Source organism: Anabrus simplex, chromosome 1 (genome assembly GCF_040414725.1).
Source record: "Anabrus simplex isolate iqAnaSimp1 chromosome 1, ASM4041472v1, whole genome shotgun sequence".
Taxonomy (NCBI): domain Eukaryota; kingdom Metazoa; phylum Arthropoda; class Insecta; order Orthoptera; family Tettigoniidae; genus Anabrus; species Anabrus simplex.
In genome coordinates this window covers 645,543,446-645,564,943 of record NC_090265.1, presented here as the reverse complement: position 1 = coordinate 645,564,943, position 21,498 = coordinate 645,543,446, and the positions used below count along the sequence as shown (strand labels likewise).

The 21,498-nt window shown below is 39.5% G+C and overlaps 1 protein-coding gene across 1 annotated transcript in view; it reads right to left on the bottom strand.

Annotated features, from left to right (window-relative positions):
• Window positions 1–15,527: 15,527 nt before the first annotated feature.
• The window catches only part of Nrd1 (Nardilysin), a 197,490-nt gene continuing 191,519 nt past the window's right edge, over window positions 15,528–21,498 (bottom strand). The window contains exon 22 of the mRNA XM_067135758.2: window positions 15,528–15,895. Coding sequence (XP_066991859.2) covers window positions 15,756–15,895 — 140 coding nt within the window. The 3' untranslated portion in view covers window positions 15,528–15,755. The remainder of the gene's footprint in view (window positions 15,896–21,498) is intronic.

Sequence of the window (21,498 nt, the reverse complement as noted above, 5' to 3'; positions counted from 1 at the left end):
CATTATACAATAACAGGGGTATTTACAAAGAAAAACAACATGCAGTCAGCTATGCAAAAAGCAACAAAAATGTAACAAAAGCACAAAGTACAGTGCATTGGAAATGAGTCTCTGCAGCAAGGAGTGCAGCTGCAGCCTACCAGAGTGCACAGTTTGTCTGCTCAGGGTCAGATGCAAGTGGACAACTTGAGAGATTGCACAACGGTTCTGTAATAATGCATTACACAAAGATAGACCGTTTAAAAAAAGCCAATAACAAAGCAACTTGAAAAGGAGTGAACTGTAAGCCTAATTATTGTTATACACTTATTAGGTTCACAGCAATGTTGAAAATGTTTCCTAGGAAATTCCAAGCACAGGGCAACGTGCTTGCACTTAACAAAAAATTTCACCATGTTTCACTAAGCATGGAGTTCACAAAATTTATTATGGCCACTTTAATTTTTTAATTCCTCAATTGTTCTAGTAGAGGATAGATAAGCTGAGGACTTGGCAGTAGTGATGGGCAGTCTGAGACGAGGTCTCGAGATTTCTCGGGATTTCTCAAGACTAGCGCAGGCACTATTTCTCGCGAGAAATTTCGAGAGATCTCGAGATCGTTGTCCCCGCATTGTGCGGCGAGCAGCGTTTCGTAGGCCTACAGGTAGTCGGAGCTGAATGTTGTTTGTGCCGAGTATGCGAATAGCCAACCACGGGCCTTCTCAACTTCGTACATACGTGTCAACAAGCGACTAGGGCGTTCACTTCTACCGAGGTCTATTTTGACGCAGTATAACATAATTATAAAGGATACGCATTCTGGCATTGTATGCACTGGTAGGTACACGAATGAGTAGTTTAAGTACAGAACCTGACGGCTACTGTAGGTACACGTACCTGGATACTAGGTGCGTGCATTATTCGAACTCGAGACGAGGCAAGATGCGCCTTGCTGCATATGCAACCACCAATACGCATAAGTGAAATGTGTAATCTAAAATGCTTCAGTTTTCTCCAGTTCTTTCGACAAGTAGGTGTACATCGTTATCAGACCCCGCATTCAATAACACATGACCACTGCTTGTGTTTACCGATATTTTGGTGACGAAGGAAATAATTCCTTTCAATGTTATAGAGTATTCGCGTCATAATTAGGTACTTCAGTATATGACGGTGCCATGTGAAATTGTCTATAGTTGTACGCGACAACTTGAAGACTATATCCGACACGCAACGTAAGTCGTAGATGTCGGTTATTTTAAAGAGATGTCACATAGCACAGCCCACTGTGTTGCTTATTCAAAGGAAGTAAATTACATCGGCGGATATACTTCTGGGATGATCCGTCACTTACAAACGCATATCAATGAAGAGGAATCATCACAGAACACCTCCAGCCCGATCTGAATCACAATAAGCTACCCTGCCGACAACGATTGTAAGGCATCCAGGTAGGTTTACATCCTAATAACAATTAACAAATTATACAGGTTATTCGGCTAAGAAGTCCACCTGACATAACTCGTGAACAGTTTAAGATACTGGCATTCTGTATTCACTTTCGTTAATGTATTAAAAAGCTCATAGTTCAACATGCAGTGCTTTCCTAGGCTTTTTACAAAAGTTATCGTCACACACGTTTCCATATGAGGACTGCTGATGATAACTTTCAAGTTTACACTCGTAGTTACTGGGACGTCGCACAGCTCACAGCACACGAGAATCGGTCTCGAGAGCGTTGCCAATCACCCCTGCTGAAAGAATTGGAACAAAGTCGGGCATTTTAGATTACACGTTCCACTCATGTGTAATGGGGGTTGCATATGTAGCAAAGCACATCTTCCCCGTCTCAGGTTCGAATAATGCACGCCTCTGGTATCCAAGTAGGTGTACATCCTATCTACAGTTATTCAACTAAGATATCCACCCCAAATAAGTCTTGAACAGTTTGAGATACTGACATTCTGTTTTAACTTTCGTTAATGGTATTAAGGGTTCATAGTTGAACATGCAGTACTTTTCCTGGCTTTTGACAAAATGTATTGGCTCACACGTTTTCATATGAGAACGTTATTTCACGCAATAACTGCCAATGATATACTATCAAGTTTACAGTCGTAGTCACTGGTGCGTCGCACAGCTTGCACCACAGGAGGATCGGTCTCGAGATTCTCGCGAGAGTCTCGAGATCTGCGACGTCAGTCTCGAGAGTCTCGAGCGAGAGCGTTGCCCATCACTACTTGGCAGTACCCCAGAAAAAACTTTTTTTTTACAAGTTGCTTTACATCACACCGACTCAGATAGGTTTTACGGCGACTATGGAACAATAAAGGGCTAGGAGTGGGATGGAAGCGACCTTGGCCTTAAGTAAGGTACAGCCCCAGCATTTGCCTGGAGTGAAAATGGGAAACCACGGAAAACCATCTTCAGAGCTGCCGACAGTGGGATTCGAACCCACTATCTCCCCAATACTGGATACTGGCCGCACTTAAGCGACTGCAGCTATCAAGCTCAGTTGAAGAAAAAGTCAGGTGATGACAAATCGAGACTATATGGTGACCAGAGCATTCATGTATTCATTCTCTGAATATATCATTTAAAAATTGCATGGAGCGATTAGAGGTATCAGCTGTGGCTCCGTCGTTTTGGAAGAATGAACCCATAATTTCTGTTTCATTCAGTTCCGCAATGAACGGGTGAAGATTTAATTACAGTAAACTTCTTAATCTACTGTGCTGTTAAAAAATATTGGCCTAAAAATTTGTGAACGTGAGATTGCAATCCACACGCCAATCTTTTGAGAATGAAGTTCTTTCACGAATTGCATGTTAGCAGTAAAATAAGGATTTTGGGCAATTGCTCTCTTCTCTTCGCACTATGCATGTTCAACATAGTTCATGCATGCAAAATATGCTAACAACGCCATTTGCTGTTTGCCATACATCTCAAGGTACTGATTCTCTACTCTCGCTCAATGGTCACGAGTATAAAGCTCTCACCCAGAGTGGCAAGGAATCCTGTAACTACAGGTTGGAGGATGTTGATTCTGTATACCAAACCAGTCACATTACATGGGTAGGGAATTAGAGGCGTATGTCAACCAAACATGACGGAACCCAATATAATTGGTCTGTTAATGGACATTATAAATTTTCCAGCTAACTCATTCTTGGTTGCCAGCATTTCACCCCAGTGTGCCAATTTGGGCTCATCGGTTGGTAACTAGCTCACCTACCAAGATGCACGGTTAGTAACCTAGGTGGTTACATCCTCTCTCTGGCCAAGAGTTGAGGTGGGTTGGAGAGATGTGAGGGAAGAAGGAGGTGGGTAAAGGATGTGAAGAAGTAAGAGATGGGAGGAGATTTTTACCCTCTTGGTTAAGCATTGTATAGTTTTATTTATTTTGTTAGTTACCAATTTGGTTAGCTTTTTCATATACACAAATTGTAGGGGATTGTTGGAGTTACATAAATTCGTAAGTAAACTCTGCATTTTTAACAAGGAACTGGTAATTTTCCCCCTGAGTCCTATGCCTGGCAGTACTAATACAAATGAGACAGTTGAATGTGTTAATACACTAGTATGTGGTACATTTGTTCTCTTAGTACACTTACAGCCAATGATGAACATAATATAAGTGGCAGCAATGGTGACTGTATACCACGTGGAAGATTGAGCCTATCCTTGGAGGCGAAATAAGTTATTTCATTCCTTCCACAGCATTGGCAGGCGGGCCATCAGCTCAACGGGGAGCTCTTAGGCCGTAGGTAAAGGAAAAGAATCATTGAAGATATTATAGTGTGGGGGGTATGTGTCGTACATACCAGAGAAGGAAGAAAGATAATAGGCGCAAGGACACCGTGACAGCAAGCCGGGACCCAGGGAGGACCCGCAAAGCACCCCGCGCAAGCAAACCCTTAGAAATACCAGGGTAAGAGGGACGAGAAATTTATTTACATATCGACGTATCCCGGGCACGCAAATCGGAAAAAGACATTATTACATAGAGTTACAGAAGTAGTTACATATACTGAGCTGGAACAATGGGGGTTCGGGGTGAAGTTGGCGTAAGAGTAGGGTAGTGTTGGGACAGAAGGTAACAGAGGGTTGTGGTAATGTTGGTAATGGAGGTGGCGAGAAGGCGAAGTAGGTCCAAGATCGGGAGGGGCGGTAGAAAGAAGGGCGGCTGTGGGGCAGGTAGATAGATGGCTTGCGATGGTGGGGTGGGTGGCGGGGCGGGTGGTGGGCTAGGAGAAGGCATAAGGGGAGCGGGGCGGTCGGTACGGGGTGGGGAGCGAGAGTGCTCCACTCGGTAGGTTCGCCTGCGGAAACGGACGCCGGTGGTGATGCGATGGTCTACGTCGGCAGCAGAGGAGAGTTGTAGGCAAATCATGAACGTCGGGCCGTTGGAGTTGAAGATACGGTACGCCCAAAGTGCGGGGACGCCTGCCAGTTGAAGTTCATTCAGGATGTCCCGTTCAGTGATGGCAGGGTCAATGCCACGGATGACACATCTCTGAGATGGAAGCTGCTGTTGGGCTGTTGTTGAAGCATCTGCTTGTTCTTGGGAGGCTGGTGGAGCTGCGACGGTGGCATCCGTGTAGTCGACAGGGGGTTGCTGACTGGCAGGTAGGGTGTGGACTTGATAGGAGAAGGGTGGCTAGTCGTAGTAGTAGGGGTAGAAATATACAAGGGAGTATGGGCAGCGGTGGTGATAGTAGTATTAGTAGCAGCAGTGTGGACGGGGATGTACGAAATGGAAGAGGGTACGCAGAGGGATCACGGGAAGGGTAAAGGGGCATATGGCTTAAGGTGGACTCAGTAATGGGGACCACCTCATGGTACCAGCCGTTGATGGTTGCACCTCTGTTGTGGCAGGCTACTTGGTCGGCAGTATCTCGGAAGGTGACTAGGACCAGCGGTGCAGGCCCGGAGGTGGAGTATGCCCGGAGTCGGATGACATCAATGACTGGAGAGCCGGACTTGCGGAGTTCCGTGAGAAGGTAAGATTCCTCGAGCGTGATGTCCACATTGCCGATGAGACTAGTGAACATGGTGGAGGAGGAAGGCGACAGCCAACTAGGCGTCTGCCTGTTGATTATTCTTGGGCCGACTGAGTTGCAGCAGAGAAGAGGGCCACCCAGCCGAAAAAATCGTGGACGTGCGACGTACGAAAGAGGATGTCCTTGGAGGCCACTGCGTAGGCTACTGGGAGCCACCGGCAGTGCCAATACACTATGAGAGACTGGGTCTCTTTTACAAAAACTGATGCCTGCTAGGCCATCAGACGATACAGATATTGAATCCCATAGGAAACCTGAAATATTTGTCCTGAATGAGTGAATGCATAATTCCAATATAATTGGTCCGTTATTGGACATTATACATTTTCCAGCTAACTCACACACTGGAGCGAAATGCTGGCAACTATCAGAACAAATATTTTAGGTTCTCTGTGGGAATCAATATCTATATCACGACGGAACCCGTTGCAGCTGTTGGCGCTCCAGGATGAAGGGCTTGCTCCATCTTTCACCAGATCATCTGCACACTTGAATGCTCCTGTTGTATAGGTGCAAGCTTATCAAAAAAGAGCGTATGCTTCCACTGTTCCTAAGGCCATAGGCTATGAGTTGCTGCCCACCTTACGCGAGCTACCCTACTGTGTGATTTAAGAAACTTTTGCTATGGCCTTCTTAATATAATTCCTTCACCATGCAGCTAATTTCGTACTGTCTGATCTGACACACTCACTCCAGTGGTCCTCTGAAGATCCTGGTAGAACTAGGTGGCAGTAGCAGCCAGCCTATGATGTGCTAAAAGTAACCAATATCGATACTCCTCCTTCTTCTCCCTAGTGTTTATCCTGTGTAATTGCAGGGTCTGTTTTTCTGCATTTAGTTTTTCATCACTTCCAATCCTTGGCATCAACTGGAGCAATGCCCATTAGCATATATCCTCCTGTAGTGCATCAAGCATTTCTTCCTTGGCCATCCCCATGGTTAATGGCCTTCGAGGTTCAAATCTAGTGCCACCTTCACAACTGAGGTACTGCTGTTGTGCAGTATGTGACCATACCATCTTAGACGAATCTCTCACATTTTGTCAGTAATTGGAGCCACTCCAAATGCATCCTGATTCCGAATGTGGACCAATTTACTGAGTCCCAGAGGCCATCAAAGCATCCTCATCTCCATGACATGTTCATGTCTTTTTGTGACTGCCCAGCATTCCACCTTGTATAGTGCTACAGGCTGTGTTTACTCTGTTGCTTGTATCTGGCAGTGCATCACAATCCTAACAAGCTGTTTTGCATAGGCATCCCATACACTGTCCGATCAGCAACTGTCTGTGTCTTCCTGAACTTTTTCCAAACTCTGGAGATATCTCTCTGACTCATTCCAACATGAGTGGTGACATCCACTTGTCACCATCCATCTTGCAGCAATGTACAATTCAAATATGGTCAGTAGCAGAAATGGGTACACCTGCCATGTTTACCTCAGTTCTGTATGCGCCATCTATATACCACTGACCTTACAAGTGATGATATTAAATAGGCCGACAAAATAAATGCTTCCTATCAGATAAATATTGAACCTCACTTGTCACTATCCATCTTGCAGCAATGTACAATTCAAATATGGTCAGTAGCAGAAATGGGTACACCTGCCATGTTTACCTCAGTTCTGTATGCGCCATCTATATACCACTGACCTAACAAGTGATGATATTAAATAGGCCGACAAAATAAATGCTTCCTATCAGATAAATATTGAACCTCATTTTGGGTCTAGTGTCACTGTATATCAGACACTGGCCTACAGTAAGGATGGGAAACAAGAATGAACATCTTGTGAAGCCCAAAAACTTCTTGGTGCCTTGCTGACAAGACAAGTCTCGTAAGGCTCTCAACATAAACGGAGGAAAAAAGGTGGTGTAAGGACTGATTAACTCTAGTCAACCCACCAGATCGATAGCATAACCTGTCACTCCATTGGAGTCTGACCATTTGATTTATGGTGGGTGGGATATCTGTGCCCATCTGCTCATAATATTGAATATAATATTTTCAGCATACACTGATGGTTACTAAGAGAAAATCTTAAGTCTGGGAGTACTTCACAGAAGTTCCAGAAAATAAAGTGCATTGTAAAATTTGTTTCCAGTGTATTTGTTTTGAAATCAAAAATACATAAGGGGAGTACATACTGCCTATGCTGACAATGGTAATTTTTCCATTTTTAGGTACGCTCATGTTAAATGACCTTTGTCCTACAGATTTCAAACTTTGTAGTGTTATTGTGTAAACTTTTTCCTTTACACTGCTGGCTTTAGTTTTAGAATACATGCAGTTATTTTTGGGGGACTTTTTTCCAAACTTCAAAAATTTGCATTAAAAATTTGAGGAAGAATAATTTTTCCTGGTCTCATATACATTAACACATCTAAAATAAAGTGGCAGAGGGAAGGTATGGAAGTATCACTGATAATTATTTCAGATTTCTACATTTTGTAGTTTTTAACTGAGCATATCCAAATAAAAAGGAAAAACAAAAGCAGAGAAAATTAACTTTAAAGTTTAGCTTATATAAATCTTACTTGAGATGTAGTCTAGAACCCTCCTGCTGCATCTTCCTCATCCTCCTTGTTCTCCGGACTCCTTTTCATTGCTCTCCTTGACTTCCTTACGTTGGCTTCCACTATAAACAGCTCTTTATCCTCCAGTTTGATCCATCAAACATCTAAAGCTTGAAGCACACTAAGAAAATTCGACCCTGGTTGGATCCCCAACTGTTCTAGTACTTTAATTCTGCCTGCATTCTTTATATTAAATGATACAATAGCATCATGTAATCCTAATTTAAATGTTTTATACCCCACAAAATATTTTTAGATACACAGCTCCAAAGAGTGCTGTTAAAAGACTCTCTTACATTTTGGGTTTTCCCATACATACACTTCCTCAATAAATTGGGATAGGCAAGATCCTTATAAATTGGCTTGATCATAAGCACCACTTCTTCAGGAAATCCATGGCATTTGTAGGTTTCCTTATCTTTATTATACTTGCACCAGAAACTGCATAGACTACTGTATGTTGGGGCTTCTCATCAGTAGAAATCATATGAAGTTGCCCACACAGCCTCCCTCACTTTATTCAAGTCACCAACATTCTCTTTTATAGCTTGTCTATTTCAGAAGAAGTGAGCCTGTTTCTACCCCCAAGTGCCCTACCATCCTGTAATTTCTTCTCCTTCATGTTATGGACTAACCTCTGCATTCTTGAACCTACCCTCTTGTGAACATGACCTACACATTCCAAATTCATAATTGCTACACTTTCACCATATGGTCTTTCAGATAGTACTCTGTTGAAGGCTTTATTGTCTCCATCACCCCAAAAACTGCACATACCTCACACCCCTCATAGCAATTGACTTAAAAATCCTTGATGCATCCTTAGTTTCCACACCCCCACTAGACCCAGCACAATTTGTCATACACACATGTTCAGTTTGCCATTTGCATGCATGGCAGTATTTAGTGAGGCACTCCACATCAATTACTTTACCAGTATCAACACTAGGAACAGTAACCACACCATTCTGACTGGTGTGACCTCACTTTTACCAGCTACCATCAAGAGCAACAGAAATGTCACTAACATGCTCATTTTCTATTACTGCCTCCTGAGTAGTTTCCTTCATGCTGTGTCCACTGACTTTCTCTACTGCCTTACTAATAACGTTCGTGAACCTATGGAATCTGGTAGGAGGACTAGGCAAATTCATAACAACATACAGCATGTCACTCACTGTTTTGCCTTTACCAAATGATCTGAGACCAAACACAAAACGAAGGTTCACCTCATACACACCGTTCACATATTTTGAGGTGGAAAACTCTGTTTCTTCTCCACAACTTTTACATGAAAGAACCATGGTGTAAGCTAGTCTTTTATGCAATGAGCCCTTTTCAGACACCATCACACACTCAACATTTTTATAATTTATTTATTTATCGTATGGCATATATGTACAGAAACAGAAAAGCAAGTACATTATATTTTAATGTCCAAAGTGTTTATCCATTCTAGAGCCTCTATATTGGCCTTTAGAAAATCAAACCAATCTCCAGGGTAGGCTCTTCTGCTATACTCCTTTACAATGTGTTCAATGGTTTGAAAAGGAGCACCATAGTCACACTCGGGGAATTGTATCTCTCCCCATTTATACAGGGACTCGGCACAGACTCCATGACCACACTGAATCCTATTAAAGATAGTCCAAGTTCTTCTTGGGAGATCAGACCTCGAATTAGGTGGGAAGAAAGGCCAGAGATGTTCACCTGTTTTTGAGATCCATTCTTCCTTCCATTGGGCATAAGGGTTGAAATTGTCTTCTGTGAGCTTCTGAGCGAACTTACCTGGCAGATGTGTAGATTTCAACCAGTTCTTCTGAAGGTCAGGAATAATGGAGTGGATGGGCAAGTCAGGGTTCTCATATATCTTGAAGTATTCTCTCAACAGTGCTTGTGCTCCACGGAATGAAGGAGGCATGATGTTGCTCAAGACACTGCATGAAAGATTTCACAGCAGCACACAAGAGCTAAACATCTATAACATGGTCATCATCATCATTTTAATTTCCCCTTGTCCAGCTCCTTCCAGGTCGGGGTGTTGATGGCACTTCTCCATAGTTGCTTCTCCTTCCACCACTCCTCTTTAGTAACCGTATTCCAGTCTAGACTTATTTTTCTTATACTGTTCCTGACAGGGTCCATCCATCTTGCTCTGGTCCTCCCTCTTACCCTCTCTTCTTTTATCTTAGACTCCAACACTTGTTTTGGTATCCTTCCCTCCTCCATTGTCATAACATGTCAAAACCATCTCAATTGATTCTTCTCCATCCTATCACTCAGTTTCTCTGTCCCTATCTCTTTTCTGACCTCAACATTTCTTACTCTGTCTCTCCTTATCTTCCCTACCATAACTCCTCAAGAACTTCATCTCACTGCCCTGAATTTTATTCTCATTTCTTGCTGTCAAAGTACACATCTCTGATGCATATGTTAACATAGGGCATAATATACCATGTACATTATCTCTCTACTTTTCAAAGGAACTTCTCTGTTCCACACCAGGTTCCTTACATTCTGGTAAAACGCTATAATCTGGTATCCTACTGAATTATCAATATAAATGGTCCGTTATTGGACATTATAAATTTTCCAGCTAACTCACTCCTGGTTGCCAGCGTTTCACCCCCATGTGCTAAGTTGGGCTCATCAGTTGGTACTTAGCACACCCACCAAGATGCTTAGCTAGTGCAAACCGTGGAGGCCACTGCGTAGGCTACTTGGAGCCACCAGCAGTGCCAATGCACTATGAGAGACTTTGTCTCATTACAAAAAATTGATGCCTGCTTGGCCATCAGATGATATAGATGTTGGTTGATTCCCACAGGTAACCTGAAATATTTGTCCCGAATGAGTAAATTTATAATACCAATATAAATGGTCTGTTGTTGGACATTATACATTTTTGAGCTAACTCTTTCCTGGTTGCCAGCGTTTCGCCCCTGTGTACTAAGTTGGGCTCATCAGTTGGTACTTAGCACACCCACCACGACGCTTGGCTAGTGCATACCGTAGAGGCCACTGCGAAGGCTACTTGGAGTCACCGGCAGAGCCAATGCACTATGAGAGACTTTGTCTCATTACCAAAAACTGATGTCTGCTTGGCATCTCATTCGGGACAAATATTTCAGGTTCCCTATGCGAATCAACATCTATATCATCTGATGGTACAAAGAGGTTCTGGGGTAAATGAAATGCAATTTTTCGGTGAGTTATTATACTTTAGGGATATTCAGATAATGTCTTAGTGCAGTACCGAGGAACAATTAATTTTTATCAACTTACCAAATCTTCGAAGCAGTGGGTAACAGCTAGTGGAATATATTTTGAGAAAAATCGCCAACTCCATTTAAACATCAGAAAAGGGTTAAATCGGTATGAACCTTGTTTTTGTCTCACCCGTTTCAACTAATCTTTTCTTTGCTGGACTTCAAAAGTTTTTTTTTCCTTTAGTATTGTGCATCAGCATAAAGCAGAGGGGAAAAGCTTTGTGACGACACTAGGAATGTCAAAATCAGATGAACAGTTTGGAAGTTAAGAGCCACTACCTGGTTTTTATCTAGACAAACCTTCAATGAAAGGGACGTTCGATGAGATTTGGGCATATGCGTACTAACCAAAACTAAAGTGACAATTGAGTGAATGGCACCACCCAAGAGGAGGGAGGAAGGAAGGACATAGAGACAAAAGATAGATATAAGGAAACATGCACTGTTTTTAACGCTTACATCCGGAAAAACAAAATCAATAATTATCCTGATCAAAATATGAAACAGAACAACAATTAACATAATACTTTGTATAATTTCAAATCAACATACTCTCTCCCATAGGCTTCACAAATTATAAACATGCTGTATACGTTAAATAGACTTGCAAAGTTTAGTATCATTCCAAATCCATTCAGGAGAGAACATCTGTGATTTTCTTAAGACCTACTGTTCACAGCTACTGAGAGAATCTAGTTACAATCTTTGGTTAGTGCAGGTCTTTCTATTTGACACCTGTGAACAACTTGCACGTCAGGACGTGGGATGGTGGTGATGAGGTATGGAGAGGGTGAAACCCGGTGTCAGCACATAGCCAACTCCAGTCAAATAACACCAAGGGGTCTGCTCATGGCGTAATGTCCCCATCCAACGGACGAACCACCATTAACAGTGTCATATCCCCTCACTCCACATAAACATTGCAGAGAGGTTTGGAATTGAACCCAGACTGTTGGCACACTATCTAGTGATCAGAAATTGTATACCACCACCTCTCTTACCTGGCCGGCCAACATTCTGATGATGAAATATTTTTCCATCAACGGGACTCAAACCAGCTAACCATGGTGTCAGACCATAGAGACTTGACGTCTCTACAAGACGGGTTAGTTAGTGGTAACCATAAGCTAATAATTGTTATTTTGTTTTTGAAAGTAGTAAAGACTGTTTGGTGACTTTGATGTAAATTGCTTTATTCCTTGTTTTTAATAAACTTGTGCATACCTAGAATTATTTCAGAGAATGTAGCATGTGTACAATCGCAATCACAATAATTCCGGGTGGAAAAGGAAATAGGTAACGCTTGGGCGAAGATTCTGCCCAACCCTGAGGATGAAGGAGAAGTAACCAAGACATCACATGTGTTCGTCTTCCTGGAGGTGTGGCTTGCGACAATGTGTACTCAGAGGTCTCTCCCAACTCCATTTTTTTGGGAACTGATTAAAATGGTTCTATGGTTAAATATTAAAGGAAAACAATTAATTAACTGTAACTTAACTGCGATGAAGTGTGCACAATGTAATCCCACCCCAATATATTGACGGAAGTGTGATAAACTGATATAACTTGAAAACAATATTCGTTGTTGTTATTATTATTATTATTATTATTATTATTATTATTATTATTATTATTATTATTATTATTATTATTATTATTATTATTATTATGACTTGTGATGTACATCCACTTATTAGTATCATTATTAGTTTATGATTGCATTATTTGTGAGGTTATGTCATGAAACATTTGTTGTATATAGATATTTATATGAGTTTAGTTAATGTAAGAACCTATATATAATTTATTATTACCTGTATTGATGATTTGTAATCCACTACAGAATTGTGAAACACACCATAACATCCAGAATGGTACTGGGTGACGAAAACACTATAGAATATTCTATACATTATATCTGGGCCTTAAGCACTCTAGAATTTACGAGAAAATGTATCTTTCTAGAAGCCTGGCCAGGCACATGTATGAAGAGGTGGTCTTGATGGTAGAGACGAATTACTGTTTATGGTTTAACAGGAGTTATACTTGTGACCAAATGTTATGACATGCTTGTAAGCAATCAATTATTTTACGGTTGTGATCTCCATGTGGCTTAGTGATAGGCATTTGTTAAAAACGGCTGTTTGTTGATGTATTTTGTTTGTGACAGCAGTTGATTGGGTTATGTTTACGCTGATGTGAAGTTAAGGTGAAATAAATAAGTGTACCAACTGACAGCATTTTGTGTGCGTCTTTGTGGATACATCAATATGGCATTTAATTGTTTGAATAGCGCTGACAATAACTTCATAGGAACGGTTTTTCAAACGCCCTTGCATCTCTGATAATCATAATTATTTCATGCTAGGTTAATTTTACTTTGGTTTTTGAGGATAACAAGTAGTAGTAGTAGTAGTAGTAGTAGTAGTAGTAGTAGTAGTAGTAGTAGTAGTGGTGGTGGTAGTAGTAGCAGGACAGCAGCAGCAGCAGATGTCGTATTATTATTTAACAGGGCCTATATTGACGAAAATAACAGTCATTCTTTCTTACAGTGGTTAAGTGAGATGCCATTATAATTATATAATTATAATTAAGTCATAGTTGAGACTGCTAACATTTCAGCCACACCTCACACATAAGAATTACAAAGAAACTGGAGAATTTGACCCTCAATGAGTTGACATACACATTACATATGTTGCCTTGAAGGAGGCGTGTGGTTCCTCCCTTCATTGTCAAGCCAGTGGGACATGTGGGCAGGTGGGGAAGAAAGTACCTTCCCCTCCATGTGTGTTTCGTTCATGCTAGATATCCTCATATTTCCATTTTCTGCACCTCCCCTCACTCTTCAGATGTGTGCATGTGTTAATGCATCTGATTGATGTGACCAATGACAGAAAGTGTATAAGCAGGCACTGGGTGGTTCTGAGGGCTGTACTGATATCTTGCCTGAAATGAATATTTCTGGCCATGAGATACTAAAGATTTTTGAGTGTACAAGACAAAACTAGGTAGCCAAATATGCTGTAACAATGAAGAAAAAAACATTGATGAAAATACTATAGCAAAGGATCAGATTGGCAAAATATCCCAAAACCAAAAGAGAAGAGAAAAGAGAATGTTTTGGACCTGTCTCTGCAATGTGGATGAATATATTACATTATGTAATGTCTCTGCATGTAAAAAATAAAATTAATCCACCTGCATATTATGGAATACTCATGGGGTAAAAATGAGTGTAAGTTAAAAGTTATGAGTGTCCAATTTTATCCCACACAACACAATGTCCTTTTTTGTTTAAGCTAAGTGTAAGTTAGCATGTTCATTCCTGTGTTCATTATCACCCTTACACATGCAGCTAGAAATTAAAATCTGTATATACAAAAATGTGTGTGTTTTGTTTTTTCCACATTCCCTCCTAACAATTTCAACCAAACTTACAAACATGACTTACTATCTGGAAGCTACCCTAGAGGCGGGGGTGGGGAGGAGGTGGCACATAAAAATAGTGTTGAATTCATCGTTTTGGGGGTCACCGAGATAAATAGTGACACTCTGGATGTCATGTAAGTCCTAGTTCAGTTCCCATTATGGGGGTTAAGAAGAGATGAAAAGGAATGTCCAAAATGACCAAGATTAGGAATGTAAGTGTATATGTTCCAGCATAGCTCTCAATTAAACTTGGTATACATATGACTTACTATCTGGATTTTTAAAAAAAAAAGCACCCCTAGGGAAGGGAGCGAGATGTAAAAATAATTGAAAACTACCGATATTAGTGACAAAACCATAGTTTTCGGGGTAGATGAAATGAATTATGACACTCTAGATGCTGTTTAAGTCCAAGTTCAGCCTGGAATGGCATGTGGAGTTAAGAAGGGGTGAAAAACAAATGTCCAAAATGATTGAGATTAGTATCGAATCCACAGTTTTTGGGGTTGCTAGGCAGACTGGTGACAGTTCCAGTGACAGTGGGAATTGTGTATATCATATCTAAGCATGACATGTAAATACATACAGTTATAACTTACTTTTATTATTTCTTTGAAAGGATCCACTACTTCCCAAACAATCTGGGCTGCCACAAGAACAAAGTTTAATGTGAAACTAAATACTGTAATCTCAAACTAAAACTTAAAATTAAACACACAAAAATAACTCAAAATCTACGAGAGTTCGTAAAATGTCAATCAATGTCACAATAAAGAAATAACAAAAATTTACTTTAAACAGGTAATACAAATCCTAAAAGTAAGCATTGAAAAAAGTACCCAAGCAGAGTTGGATACTAAAAATAATGTTGAATGAAAAAGAAAAATGCTGCTAAGAGTCTGAAATTACCCTGTGTTATGGTAGTACAGAAATAGTACTCGTGGTTACTACAGGTTCCCATCCAGAGAGATACTTCAATGAAAGGGACAGTGTACTGCATTGTGGCATAGATGAGACTTGGGCATGTGTGTACTAATCAAAACTAAAGCAGTAATTGAGTGAATGGCACCACCCAGACGAGGAAGGAAGGACACAGAGACAAGAGACAGGAGGAAAAGCATGTAAACAAATATGCGCTATCTTTACCTCTTACATCTGGGAGAACAAAATCAATAACTAACCTGATCAAAACATGAAACACAACAATAAATAATATAATACTCTGTATAATTTCAAATCGACATACTCTCTCTCATAGGCTTCACAAATTATAAACATGGTGTATACATTAAATAGACTAATATCACAGTGTTCATGAACAAAAGGTCCTCAACCGTAAGTTGCAAGAAAAAAGAAAGTTTCACTGCAAAGTTATCCAAATCCATACAAACAGAATTTAATTAATTACTGCAACAATAACACAATCAACAAACATTAATCCACATTCTTATGAACTGGGAAAAGGAAAAGGCCACGCTTGAAGTCCTCTATGTTTGTAACGTAATGTGGAGCATCGGCATGCAGCATCTGGAGAGGAAAATCAGTTTTACTCCCATAACGGAACTGCACATGACCTGAAATACAATACATGTAAGTTTAGATTCCTCTCACAATTCACAAACCAAGCAGTATTAATATTTCAATAAATATTACAACTGGTCGATTCATACTCAATATTTTATTTAATAATCAATAATATTTTATAAGCTTGAGAAGCCAGAGAATGGAATGCACACAGCAGATGCAATACTCCTAAATGTTTACATACATTTGTGAAATGTAGTTATCTTTTTGGATTTTATATTGCAGTTGATTTGGATTTGGTACTTTTTGTTTGAAAAGTTATGTTTCCAGTGATGTTTTGTGAATATTCGTTTTATTTGTTTGACTGACTGAGCTGTTCAGCTTCGATCATTGTTTATTGTGGTTGCTGAGGTACAGGGAATCAGAGGTTGGGTTTATCTGCATAAATGACACAGTTTTTCCAGCAGTTTTATAGTATTTTATCGACATTTTATATATCTATGTGTCATGTCTATTGACCATATGTATTCCTGAATTAATTAGATGAATCAAATTTGACGTGTTATTGTCCCTCATGTGACTTAAAGTGTGTACTTCAGGATCTCTCTCTTAACCCACCGGCTTACCTAACCATCGAATCGACAGGGTAATGCAGCGCCCTGTTTTATCGATGGTAAAGGGACGGTAGTACGTTAAAAACTCAACAGATGGCATTACAATCATTCTTTATATCTGAAAGAAGTATCTTCCACTGTATTTGAGTCATGTTTAGGGGATTAACCGCATAAATTGAAGATAGCATTGAGCTGATGTCACGGGTGATAAAGCTTATCTTAATTGTAAAAAGTTATATAAAAGAAAACTTATTCATGCCAAAACTTTAGCTTGTGGAAAATATATTGAGAATGCACCCAACAAATGCAAGGCGGCATGGGATGTTATAGTACAAGAAAATATCCCTACTCGAACTCAAGACACATTTCTCGATCCGGAAGAACTGAATAACTATTTCTTAAACTCTGTAAAAGAAATTGGAGATCAAATTAAGGCAACAGGTACAGCTGTGAGTGACTTTCTTCATAATCAATCCCCCTGCCGAAACACTTCCCATTGGGTTGAAATCACATCTGATGAAGTAATTAAAGTTAGCTTAAAATTATTAAACTCTAAGAGTATGGATTGTTATTGGTTATCTAATTACATCATCAAAAGAATAATACATTTGATTTCTGAACCTCTAGCTTTTATTTTTAATAAGTGTTTAAGAGTTTGGAGTTTTTCCTGATCTACTTAAAATTTCTAAAGTTATTCCAGTATTTAAAAGTGGCGACAAAGACTTTCTTCAGCAATAACGTGCAGTCTCAATTGTTCCAATAATTTCTAAAATATTTGAATCACTTTTGTACAATCAACTTAGCAACTATTTTAAAACTTACAATCTCCTATCCGACTGTCAGTTTGGGTTTCGACAAGGTAAATGTACTACTACTGCTGTTCTTGAAATTGTTAATCAGATATTAACGGCTTTTGAAAACAAGCAGGCGATCTCTTTGGTGTTATGTGATCTAAGTAAAGCTTTTGATTGTATTAATCATGAAATTTTACTTCCAAAGCTTGAGATGTATGGTGTTGAGTATCCCTCGCTGAACATAATTAAGTCATACTTAAATAACAGACATCAGTTTGTCTCAATTAAAAATAGGTACTCCACATTGAAGTTACAACTGGTGTGCCACAGAGCTCTGTCCTCGGTCCATTTTTATTCATTCTGGCAATCGGTGATTTACTGCAAAATGTTACACAGATGATACAACATTAATTACAAAACACCAGAGCATCTCAGGTTTGCATCAGATGTCACAGGAAGCTCTTGCAACTGCAATGCACTGGTTTTCATCCAATAGGCTGTTATGCAATCAGGATAAAACTCAATTTCTCACTCTAGGATTATCCAAAGATATTGAAAGTCTGTCAGTCAAACTTTTAGGTTTTCATATTGATGCCAAATTGAACTGGGAAACACACATTGATCATGTTTGTAAAAAAATATCACGAGTAGCCTATGTGATATGGAAATTGAGGGATTTAGTTAGCAGCGACTACCTAAGGATGGCATATTTTGGTCTCTTCCAGTCACACATTACTTATGGACTGTTATTATGGGGGCATTCTTCTTATGTATATAATATTCTTCTAATACAGAAAAAAAGGTTGTCCGAACAATGTGTAGGGCTGGTGCAATTGACCATTGTCGACCTCTCTTCATTAAGCTTAAAATACTGACAATTATAAATTTGTATATTTATATATCTTTGACATATGTTAAAAACAACATAAATGAATTCAATACTACGGAAAACATTCACCTTCTTGATACTCAGGGTAAAGCAGACATTGACATCCCAATTCACAGGCTGTCAAAAACTGCTTACTCACATAAAATCAGCTGTTTAAGATTATTTAATAAATTACCACATTCTGCACGGTCCACTCCTTTAAGTAATTTTTAAAAGAAAAATGTAGCCTATGATTGGTTATAATACCTCTGAATTCTTAGAAATGCAAAATGGGGCCGATGACCTTCGATGTTAGGCCCCTTTAAACAACAAGTACCATCATCATCAGAAATGCATAATGTTAGTATTAAGTTTTAATAAAAGGTGTATGTTCATTTAGCCTTAATAATAGTAAGTACTATATTATCAGTTGATGAAGCCTATTTCATTGTATATGATCAATGGCAAATAGAGATTCTTGATTCTTGATTAGTACGGGCGAGGCTATTACCGAGCGAGGAGTCGTGGATGTTTTACTGAATAGTGATTGTGAAGAAGATTATCATATATATCGGAAAGTTCTACCTGTGAATCTAGTGATGTGGATACGTTATCTGTGCTTAGTGAAGTTAGTGATAGTAATACGAGTCAAGAAGCAGATGTAAATATTACGAACGTAAATGTTCCGACGCACCGTAAGAATTACTAGGCGAGTTTATAGTGCAAAATTCATATTTTTCACTGTAATGTAGCACATTCCATTGAAATTATTTTTGAGTATTTCTATGAAAGTTTGATAACATTTGAGCCAGTAATTGCAGTGATATTATAATTTAAGCACAGTCATGCATGGACCTTATAAACACTAGCATTTTAATGGTAATTTAAAGATGTTTGTAAGGTAAGCAGATGGGTTAAATCTCTGCCATAACTGCCTCCTGTTCTCTTTACACTGGCAATGATCCCCAAGTTTCTATTTAAAGCATGAGAGGGTACAAACTTCCTTTTAAACATCATTCAGTTCATTTAGTTAAAGATGATTTACAATCTAAATTAATTCTTCATGATAAAAGGAACAGAAAAGTTATAAAATGTATTCCCAAAGGATCATTCTGCAGCCAAACATTTACCATAGATTTTTGAACAATGCGTGGCTCAGAATACCAAAGACAGCTGCCAAGATCTGTTGTTTTTTGCTTTTATTGCCCTCAGAGTCCCAGATAATTCCAATAGCAAAAAATATTTTATATCCAAAATGAAGGATAATATTTCAAATTATCATTTGGCTTCTCCATCTGCCAAAACAAAATCTAAATTTTCAGTTGTTTGCCATACAGAATCTAAAGTAGCTGATGGTGGTATTTGGATGCAGTAAGGACTCTACCATCAGATTTAGGCGTGGCCGATTTCAATGTGTGGACTTTTAAGAAATTAGTAAATAAATATCCAGCTCCTAGGCAGCCATTGTCCTTCCCTCCCTGCCTCTTTTGAACATGGTACAATCTACAGCAAATCATGTCATGTCATTTATGCTGGCATGTAAAAGAACTGGGGAGAACATATTAGACATTGTGTCAATCTTACAAAATATAAACAAGAAAATGACTACAGGTTTATGTTTGACCCTCGGAGATATGTATTTTATTTTTTTTTCAATTTGCTTTACGTCACACCAACACAGACAGGTCTTATGACGACGATGGGATAGGAAAGGCCTAGGAGTGGGAAGTAAACAGCTGTGGCCTTAATTAAGGGACAACCCCAGCATTTGCTTGGTGTGAAAATGGGGAAAATGGAAAACTCAGGGCTGCCAACAGTAGGGTTCGAACCCACTATCACCCGGATGAAGCTCACACACAGCTGCGCGCCCCTAACCGCACTGCCAACACACCTGGTAAAGAAAGTTTTACTAGCTAGAGAAAGAGTTAGGTACCTAAGAATGTTCCAATAAAAGGAAATTTAAAGCCGGCATGATCTTGAGTAGACTGTTATGACTTGAAATTGTTATTCATACGTTAGCTGATGACCTACAAAGAAATCATCGTACCATTTATGGCATTAAGGCATTGAGTTTGTTGAAAGCTATCATATCATTTCATAAACTGTGTTGGAGTATACATTATATAGAAAAAAGTTTTCTGATTTTATGCATATTGGCATTAGAAAGTACCAAGTACTACTAAACTATGTGTTAATTTAAACTGCTATTGAGTTATTATACATGACCCACTTGTTCACTAATTTTCACAGTTGGTGAAGAGGTGAAAAAGAACTTGAGAAAAGTTCATCCAACCAGAAACGAACATTTTAATTTTAGCTATCTCAATCGGAAACCATACTTTGGTTATGCTAGCCTGGGAGGGCAATATAGCAAGTGGAGATGTAATTCTCCCGTAGTACGTCGGCACTGCATTGTGCTTATCACATGTATGGCTTGCAGTGGTGTCACTACCGGTGTGCTAGCCGGCCAGTGTCTTGGAAAAGGTGCGGTATCCAACTGATGAGCCCATGCTTCACTCTGGGCGAAACACTGGTAATTTTTGACGATTGAGTTTCCTGAATTTCAATTTTAGCTATCTCAATCAGAAACCATATTTTGGTCATGCTAGCCCTGGAGGGCAATATAGCAAGTGGAGATGCAATTCTCCCCTAGTACGTCGGCACTGCATTGTGCTTATCACATGTATGGCTTGCAGTGGTGTCGCTACCGGCGTGCTAGCCGGCCAGTGTCTTGGAAAAGGTGCGGTATCCAACTGATGAGCCCATGCCGCACTTCTTTAAGAACTTCTTGTGCTTTGTTCTGAATATAAGTAATGATTCTGTGAAAGATAAAAACAATCTTAAAAACACAGCTGTGAACAATTACGTGTGTCTATTTCCACTGGCTTCATGTTGTAACATGTCTGTGAGGTCATTAAGATGTTAAACGAACAACATTTCCCAGTTCAGTGCGGGACCTGTGATGTCCCACATGATTCGAGAACAATTTACTTTTATCTAATATCAAGTTGTGACTAAAAGTCAACCCAGGACTCCCAAGTTCCCAACTTGGAAGATGTTCAGTTCACAATGTATTACATTCAACTCTCAAGAACTTATTTGTTGAAAATGAAGATAAACATAGACATTACTGTCAATTTATTTAGGAACTTTTCATTTTAAGAGTATTGTTATAGTAATATGAAACTTGTATTTTATTTTGTGTATATGTAATTTTTGTATGATTGCCCATTTCCACAATCGGCTGAAGATGACGTGCATCAGCGTCGAAACTAGTACCGAATAAATAATATGTTGTAACTTAATATGAACAACAAATTGTATTGTATTGAATAGGTGGACCATTAAGTTATCTTCAAAGCTCTGTTACCGAGAGA